The following is a 10,000-nucleotide window of genomic DNA, read 5'->3' as shown; positions in this document are numbered from 1 at the left end:
GGATTTTCATTGTGCGTTTAGAAGGAGAGATGTGGGAAAAATGAGCTATGAAGCAGAGAGCAGATAAGGACACGAGAGAGAGAGAGAGAGAGAGAGAGAGAGAGGAGACAGAGGAAGGCAGCCAAAAAAATCTGAAATGCTCTCCAAGTCATCTCTTGGAGAGCTTTCAGAAGTCTTGACAGAAAATGTCAAAGGAATTCTCCAGAATTGTTTTCCTCCCCCCTGGAAAGAAGTTCCGAGGGATTGTAAAACTCGCCAGTTCCTCAATTCACCCCCACACAGAAGGATAATCTAGCGCAGGGGTAGGGAACGTTGGCTCTTCTATGACTTGTGGACTTCAACTCCCAGAATTCTCTGAACTAGAATGATTGGCTCAGGAATCCTGGGAGTTGAAGTCCACAATTCTCTGAACTAGAATGATTGGCTCAGGAATCCTGGGAGTTGAAGTCCACAAGTCATAGAAGAGCCAACGTTCCCTACCCCTGATCTAGCGTGTGATTTCCAAACTCTCCTCCCGCTGTCTTCAAAACTTGTCCCATCTTAGAATCACAGGGCTGAAAAAAAGGATCTTGAAGTTCTTCTAATCCAGTGGTCCCCAGCCAGAGGTGAAATACTACTGGTTCAGCCCAGTTCGGGCCTACTGGTAATGGCGGCTGCTGATGGTTCAGAGAACCGATAGGCAGCGGCAGCGTGAGGCTCCGCCCACTCGCTCAGATGCCGCCATCTTCTTTTTTTAACCCTCTCCTCATGCGCAAAGCATTCTGCGCATTGAAGAGAGTGAAAAAGTGAATGTGTGAACAAGCCGTGGGGAGGAGAAAAAATGCGAGTGAAACAAGCACCCACATGTGAGACTATTGGGGGGGGATTTATTTACATGGGGCTACCTTTGAAAAGTGTTTGGAAACTCCAGATCGTGCAGAATGCGGCCGCGAGAGCCATCGTGGGGCTTCCTAGATTCGCCCACGTTTCTGCAACACACCGTGGTTTGCATTGGCTGCCGATCAGTTTCCGGTCACAATTCAAAGTGTTGGTCAGGACCTTTAAAGCCCTACATGGCATCGGACCAGAGTACCTCTGGAACTGCCTGCTACCACATGAATCCCAGCGGCCGATAAGGTCCCACAGAGTGGGCCTTCTCCGGGTCCAGTTGACTAAACAATGTAGTCTGGCGGGTCCCAGGGGAAGAGCCTTCTCTGTGGCAGCCCCGGCCCTCTGGAATCAACTCCCCCCGGAGATTAGAACTGCTCCCACCCTCCTTGTCTTCCGTAAACTACTTAAGACCCACCTATACCGCCAGGCATGGGGGATTTGAGACACCTTTCCCCCAGGCTTATTATAATTTATGTTTGGTATGTATGTGCTGTTTGGTTTTTAATTATGATAGGGTTTTTAGTTAGTTTTAATATTAGATTTGTGCCATTATAATATTGTTTTTATCTTTGTCGGAGAGGGGCGGCATACAAATCTAATAAATTATTATTATTATTATTATTATTATTATTATTATTATTATTATTATTATTATTATTATTATTTCTTATTTTAATGATACCGAAGCCACGGGGGAACTTTCACAGTTGATTTGATTTTTTTATTTTAATTGGATTTGTATGCCGCCCCTCTCCGAGGACTCGGGGCGGCTCACAGCATGTACAGAAGGAAAAAAAACAGGAAACAATAATAACAATCCAATTATACCTTAAAAAACAATCTTAAAATTCTAATTAAAAATTCTAATTAAAAAACTATCAATATCATTCATTCAGCAGTCAAACTAAGCATTCGTCCGTCAGGGGAGAAGGTTTACGGAACCCCAGGCCTGGCGGCAAAGACGAGTTTTTAAACTTTTTCAGAAGGCAAGGAGGGTGGGGGCAGTACGAATCTCTGGGGGGAGCTGATTCCAGAGGGCCGGGGGCCCCACGTCCCGCCAGCCGACATTGTTTGGTCGACGGGACCCTAAGGAGACCAACTCTGTGGGACCTCTGTGGGATTCGTGCTGCAGATGGCGGTCTCGGAGTTGGTTTCGGTTTTGACCTTGCCCATATGATGTATCCAATAAAGAAGTTCTTTGAAGTAAGTCTCGTAGTTCTTATTTGCTTGGCTTTGTTAGTCGGAACCATGTGTCAGTGAAATTCTGTCTACTTCTAGGTTGAATATCTATCTATCTACCTACCTACCTACCTACCTACCTACCTACCTACCTACCTACCTACCTATCTATCTATCTATCTATCTATCTATCTATCTATCTATCTATCTATCTATCTATCTATTGTTAGAGTTGAAAGGGACCATGCAGGTCATCAAGTCCAACCCCCTGCCTAAGCAGGAACCCTATAGCATCCCAGCCAAATGGCAGTCCAATTTCCTCTTAAAAATGTCCAGAGTATTGGAGTTCACAATGTCCGCTGGTAGGTTGTTCCACTGGTTGATTGTTCTGACCGTCAGGAAGTTCTTCCTTATTTCCAGGTTGAATCTCTCCTTGGTCAGCTTCCAGCTGTTGTTCCTCGTCCGGCCCTCCGGTGCCCTGGAGAATAAAGTGATCCCCTCCTCTCTGTGGCAACCCATCATATACCTGTAGACTGCTATCATGTCTGCTCTGGCCCTCCTTTTCTCTAGGCTACCCATGCCCAGTTCCCACACTCTCTTCGTAAGTCTTGGTTTCTAGACCCCTGATCATTTTGGTTGCTCTTTTCTGCAACTTCTCCAGAGTTTCAATGTCTTTTTTGAAGTGTGATCAGAACTGAACACAGTACTCCAGGTGTGCTCTGACCAGGGCGTAGTAGAGTGGTATTAAGACATAGAAACATAGAAGACTGACGGCAGAAAAAGACCTCATGGTCCATCTAGTCTGCCCTTATAATATTTCCTGTATTTTATCTTACAATGGATCTATGTTTATCCCAGGCATGTTTAAATTCAGTTACTGTGGATTTACCAACCACGTCTGCTGGAAGTTTGTTCCAAGCATCTACTACTCTTTCAATAAAATAATATTTTCTCACGTTGCTTTTGATCTTTCCCCCAACTAACCTCAGATTGTGTCCCCTTGTTCTTGTGTTCACTTTCCTATTAAAAACACTTCCCTCCTGAACCCTATTTAACCCTTTAACATATTTAAATGTTTCGATCATGTCCCCCCTTTTCCTTCTGTCCTCCAGACTATACAGATTGAGTTCATTAAGTCTTTCCTGGTACTTAAGACCTTCCACCATTCTTGGTCTTCCAAGACTTCCCTGGTCTTGGATTTCTTTAAACTTCTCATGGTTACTTCTTGTCCTGCCCTCTGGTGCCTTAGAGAATAAGGCAATCCGTTTCCCCCACCCAAACTCCCAAAAATTATAGGTTCCCCTCCATGCATCCTAAACCCACTTTGTCATCTGTGAATACGTGGTTGTTTGAAAAGGAAAATTATCTATTCCTTCTCTTTCTTTCTGCGGTAGCTTTATCCTGCTTCTTAAGAGCATGGGAATTTTGAGATGGAGGAAAAATAATTCTCCCCAAAGGATCTTAAAAACTGGAGAAGTGGGATGTGAAATAGGTCAAACCCAGCTTGACTCTGAAAGAATCTGAATCATTTTTCTGGTTCTGACTTTGGGAACGCGGAAGAGGATTTCAGAAGTCAGACTTGGCTTCAACGAGGCAACTTTTTCATTTTTTTTAGCGTAGATTATAACTTGGATGCAAAAACTGGCAAATAACAGATGTTTCTGGTTCCACTAACAGTTCACACGAAAATTAGCAAAGTCCCTCTTCATCCAAATACATAGTCAAAGTCCATGAATCGGTCCTTTGGAGCGTTGCAACATATAAGAGGCTGCCGCAAAGAGGAGGGAGCCAACCTCAAAGCACCAGAGGGAAAGACGAGAAGCAATGGATGCAAACTAACCAAGGAGAGAAGCAACCTGCAACTAAGAAGAATTTTCCTGACAGTGAAAACAATTAATCAGTGGAACAACTTGTTTCCAAGAGTTGTGAATGCTCCAAGGGTGGAAGTTTTTAAGAGGAGATTGGGTAACCACTTGTCTGAAATAATATAGGTTCCTTCCTTGCACAGGGGGCTGGACTAGATGACCTCCAAGCTCCCTTCCATCTCTGTTATTCTATTCCATTTTAATCTAGAAGGGGTTTGGACTAGAAGACCTCCAAGCGGTCTTCAAATTCTCTTATTCTATTCCATTCTAATCCAGAAGGGGGTTGGTTGGTTGGTTGGTTGGTTGGTTGGTTGGTTGGTTGGTTGGTTGGTTGGTTGGTTGGTTGGCTATTTATTTATTTATTTATTTATTTATTTATTTATTTATTCATTCATTCATTCATTCATTCATTCATTCATTCATTCATTCATTCATCCAGTACACAATACATATGGAAGAGAATAGACATGAAGTAATATCTATAAAGATAATATGTAAAAATAGAGGAGAAGATATATGAAAGGAAGAAAATATATATGATATATGAGATAAAGGAAAGGCAATTGGACAGGGGCCGAAAGGCACACTAGTGCACTTATGTACGCCCCTTACTGACCTCTTAGGAATCTGGAGAGGTCAATCGTGGAGAGTCTAAGGGAGAAATGTTGGGGGTTAGGGGTTGACACTATGGAGTCCGGTAATGAGTTCCACGCTTCGACAACTCGATTGTTAAAGTCATATTCATTCATTCATTCATTCATTCATTCATTCATTCATTCATCCATTCATCCAATACACAATACATATGGAAGAGAATAGACATGAAGTAATATATATATAAAGATAATATGTAAAAATAGAGGAGAAGATATATGAAAGGAAGAAAATATATATGATATATGAGATAAAGGAAAGGCAATTGGACAGGGGCCGAAAGGCACACTAGTGCACTTATGTACACCCCTAACTGACCTCTTAGGAACCTGGAGAGGTCAATCGTGGAGAGTCTAAGGGAGAAATGTTGGGGGTTAGGGGTTGACACTATTGAGTCCGGTAATGAGTTCCATGCTTCGACAACTCGATTGTTAAAGTCATATTTTTTACAGTCAAGTTTGGATCAGGGTTGGACTAGAAGACCTCCAAGGTCCCTTACAATTCTCTTATTCTATTCCCTCTAATCTAGAAGGGGGTTGGACTAGAAGACCTCCAAGGTCCCTGTTGTTCTATTAACTATAATATGAATCTTGCTCTGGTTTATCTTCCTAAATCACTTCTTTAGACCTTTGGCTGATTAAGGCCACTATTGGAAACTTTCGGGTTGGTTATAAAGAAAGAACATAGTAACTTGGCTTCTTAAAATGATCTTATTGTCAGAAGCCTTATCAACTAAGACATAGGCACACAAACACCATGCAGAAAACTTGACGTCCCACTACTAGAGATTGTAATCATGCTATAAACAAAGAGAAAGTCAGATTTGGTGGCAGCTGTTATAACTTTTGAATGGAGGGGGTGGGGGAAACTCTATCAAAATTTGTTAAGCTGTGCTGACAATTTAATGAAAAACAAGTGATTTAACGCCGAGTGTAAAATATTGCAATACTGTTTTTTCTTCCCTTGGAAAAACCCAACCTCACAAGATCTATACGTTGAAATCTCCCTTTTAACAGACCCACCAAGAGAGTGGGCCTTGGTTGTGAAAAATGTGAGTTAACCAGTAGTAGGTTCTAAAACCAGTTACTACCGGTTTGTGCATGAGTGATGCTTTTGCACATGTGTAGAAACATCCTGGGTAAGTGGGCGGAGCCTCCCACCGCTGATGCTACCGGTTCTAAGAACCAGGCTGAACAGTAATAACTACGTCACCTTAAACATGACCTAAGCATAGTCCATAAAATCATCTGCTACAACGTCCTTCCTGTCAATGACTACTTCAGCTTCAACAACACACAAGCACACAACAGATGCAAACTTAAAATAAACTGCTCTAAACTCAACTGCAGGAGTTACAACTTTAGTAACCGAGTAGTTGATGCATGGAACTCATTACCTGACTCAGTAGTATCATCATCTAACCCGCAAAACTTTACCCTTAGACTATCCACTGTTGACCTCTCCAGATTCCTAAGAGGTCAGGAAGGGGCGTGCATAAGTGCACCAGCGTGCCTTCCGTCCCCTGTCCTATGTTTCTCTCTTACTAGTATCATGTATATAAATATTGTTATATCTTTGTATACTACCAATATGTACTTGACAAAACAAACAATAAAAATAAATAAACCCACCACTGGTGTTAACTGAAAAAAGAAGTTTTCATAGTGAGTTGTATTCTTTACAGACTTTAAAGACTTGGAAACCATAAAACAAAAAGGCATAACCCTAGACTGGTGGACATACTACCAAATCAAATCCAAGTTTAGTGAGGATAAAAAGAAAGTAGGAATTGCGAAAAAAAGAACGGAATTGGACAAGATACTATTGGAACCAGGAGGAAAATTCATAACTAGAATATACAAATATTTATTAAATTATAAAATGGAAGTAGAAATAGAAACATAGAAACATAGAAGACTGACAGCAGAAAAAGATCTCATGGTCCATCTAGTCTGCCCTTATACTATTTCCTGTATTTTAGAATGGATATATTTATCCCAGGTATGTTTAAATTCAGTTACTGTGGATTTACCAACCACATCTGTTGGAAGTTTGTTCCAAGGATCTTTCCATTGCTTTGACCATTTATCTAGTAAAGCTAAATCATTTACCATATTACAGACGCCTCCAGGAATATCAACCCTATTGCACACTTTAGAGTCATTGGCAAAATTGTCAAGGGAAAGTATAAATTTGGACTAATGGGAAAAAATTTGGACCTCCAATTATAAACTCACAAAAGCGACATCTTATAAAGAATTGTATTATTTAACGAAACTACTATGCAAATGACATCCTTTGAGGTTTATGTACCTCATTGGTGGGAGGCAAATTTGGTAAAGGAACATCAGCCGTATCATTTGCAGAAATTTGACCTTCTGCAAATTGTGGAGAAGGTTTGGTTATTGCGCCAAGGTGTAACGTGTCAATGTTTCGGTGTAATTAGAAAATGCAGCAATTTCTTTTTTCATTTTACCATTTACCCAATAAATATTCCATCTTGCCAAGCTAATTTAGATGAAAGTGCAATAGTAAAAAAAGAAAAAAGTGATATATATATGTGGTCGTTCACCTGCTTGTTGGAATAAAGTATTTTGATGAGGGGAAAGAAAGAGAGTGAAGAATCTTGAGAGTGACCAACCTTAAAAACTTCCAGTTCTTCTAAGATCAGCTCTCCGTTTGTCGACGAGTTAGTGGGCAGTGCCACCACCTTCTGGACCGTCCCCTGGTCTGAAGCAGAGAAGAAGCTGGTCATTTTTGAAACCATGTCAAAAAGAAGAGCGGATACAATGCAAAGAGGAGTAAAGTAGAATGTTACGACAATCCAGAAATGCGGTGACTGGTTATTTCACAATGTTTTATGAAAGCCGTTCAGATATAAACCTAACATTGGCCCTACAGATTTTCTTCATATATCTATGTCTATATTATTATTATTATTATTATTATTATTATTATTATTATTATTATTATTATATGATAGATAGCAGGTAGATGGATGGATGGATGGATGGATGGATGGATGGGTGGGTGGGTGGATGGACGGACGAATGAACGGATGGACAGAAAGACAGACAGACAGAGATAGACAGACAGACAGACAGATAGACAGACAGAAAGATAGATAGATAGATAGATGTAGATGAGAGACAAATAGATAGATAGCAGGCAGAGATAGATAGATGGCTAGATGATGATAATAATAATAATAATAATAATAATAATAATAATAATAATAATTTATTAGATTTGTATGCCGCCCCTCTCCATGAATTCGGAACGGCTCAGATAGATAGATAGATAGATAGATAGATAGATAGATAGATAGATAGATAGACAGACAGACAGACAGACAGACAGACAGACAGACAGACAGACAGACAGACAGACAGACAGATAATAGGTAGATAAATAATGGATAGATGATAGACAGACAGAACAGAATCAATAGGTGATAGATAAACAGACAGACAGACAGACAGACAGATAAAAGATAGTTGGTAGTTAAATAATAGATAATAGATAGATAGATAGATAGATAGATAGATAGATAGATAGATAGATAGATAGATAGATAGAGAAAGACAGACAGACAGACAGACAGACAGATGCAATATGGCTTTTATTTGGCTTTTTATAAATTGTCTTAGAGCTGTAAATAAATTGAACTGAAAAAAAACCCCTTTTCTCTGCACGTATATTAACCAACCGGTTTTCCTTGAGGTCTATATAGCAGCTAGTCGCACATTACATTTCAAGTAAATGAGTCCTGTTGTTTGATGTGGCAACAATGTCCTACATATGCCAAAGCAAACGGGCAGTGGAAAAAGTTAAACATTAAACCCATGGATTAAATTAAAGTTATAAGCTCCCATGTCACTACAGTTGTTTCTTGCCAGTTTTCAGACATACGTTCAAACATGCAGATGGGAAGGGGAAAAAAAAACAGAACCCAAATTGTTATTTTTGAGCAATTATTGTCAGGGTATAAAGGCTGGAATATTTCAGAACTCTACTGAATATCCAATATTTGAGAAATTCTTATCCAGGTTATTATTTTATTATACTTGGATAGAAGGAACATTTTAACATGATTATGATATTTTAACGTCTCTTCTTGGGAGCAATAACTATTGCATAAAATAGTTAAGACAGATATAAAATTTCAAGAGTCAGAGAAGTGCTTCAGGCTATCTCAGAGTTCAATGAACGTGTGAATTACATATCCATCATTAGTATTTTTTTCTTTTAAAATGTCTCTTGATCTGCATGTTTGGTTGATCTTCCTCCAAACCACAGTTCTGCTGGAATATTTTTAAGTGAACTCCACTGTAACACAAGAAGCTGTGCTTGGAAAAAGCATATAATGGAAACCTATTTCTGGTTTAAAACACCATTATTTGGGGGGGGGGGGGTGTTTAACATTTATTTTCAACAGTTACTCCTGACTCCAAGAGACCGGAATAAAAATAAAGCAAACCATTTGCAAAGATTTAGAAATAAAACTCTTTTAACTGTCTGGCTTACTACAGGTTCAGAGAGCTCAATAACTGCATTCATGTAGCAAATTTAATCTTGTTATAGAGTTAATCTACATTCTGAGTTTGCATTATTCATCGAAGAAGGCAGAGAGAAAAGTTAAAATTAAAGTGGATCGCATGTTGTAGAAATTGAGATTTTGTCCCATTTTATGGCTTTTCTCCTTCCTTCCTTCCTTCCTTCCTTCCTTTCTTCCTTCCTCTTTCTTTCTTCTTCTTTCCCTCTTTCTTTCTTTCTTTCTTTCTTCTCCTTCTTTTTCTTCCCTCTTTCTTCTCCCCCCTTTCCTTCCCTCCCACCCACACTTTCTTTTTTTCTTTTTTCTTTCTCTTTCTTTCTTTTTCCTTCTTACTTTCTTTCTTCCCCCTTCCTTCCCCCTCCCACCCTCTTTCTTTCTTTCTTTCCTTCCTTCTTCCCTCCCTTCTCTCCTGTTCCTTCCTTCCTTCTTTCCTTCCTTCCTTCCTTCCTTTATTCTTTCTTTCTTTCTTTCTTTCTTCTTTCTTTTCTTTTCTTCTTTTCTTTTTCCCTTCCCTCTTTCTTTCTTCCCCCTTCCTTCCTTCCCTCCACCCTCTTTCTTTCTTTCTTTTTCTTTCTTCCTTCTTTCTTTTTTCCGTCTTACTTTCTTTCTTTCTCCCCCCTTCCTTCCCCCTCCCACCCTCTTTCTTCTTTCTTTCTTCCTTCCTTCCTTCTTCCCTCCCTTCCTCCCTGTTCCTTCCTTCCTTCTTTCTTCCTTCCTTCCTTCCTTCCCTTCCTTCCTTTTTCTTTCTTTCTTTTTTCTTTCCTTCTTTCTTTCTTTCTTTCTTTCTTCCTTCTTCTTTTTCCCTTCCCTCTTTCTTTCTTCCCCCTTCCTTCCTTCCCTCCCACCCCTCTTTCTTTTCTTTCTTTTTTCTTTCTTT

At 39.8% G+C, this 10,000-nt stretch overlaps 1 protein-coding gene across 1 annotated transcript in view; it reads right to left on the bottom strand.

Annotated features, from left to right (window-relative positions):
* Nucleotides 1–10,000, bottom strand: part of SEMA3C (semaphorin 3C) — a 131,272-nt gene that overhangs the window by 22,229 nt on the left and 99,043 nt on the right. The window contains exon 7 of the mRNA XM_070754687.1: nucleotides 7,210–7,298. Coding sequence (XP_070610788.1) covers nucleotides 7,210–7,298 — 89 coding nt within the window. The remainder of the gene's footprint in view (nucleotides 1–7,209; nucleotides 7,299–10,000) is intronic.

This window comes from Erythrolamprus reginae, chromosome 6 (assembly GCF_031021105.1).
Source record: "Erythrolamprus reginae isolate rEryReg1 chromosome 6, rEryReg1.hap1, whole genome shotgun sequence".
Taxonomy (NCBI): domain Eukaryota; kingdom Metazoa; phylum Chordata; class Lepidosauria; order Squamata; family Dipsadidae; genus Erythrolamprus; species Erythrolamprus reginae.
Note: the sequence above shows the minus strand (reverse complement) of the source record. Positions and strands in the feature narration are given on the sequence as shown.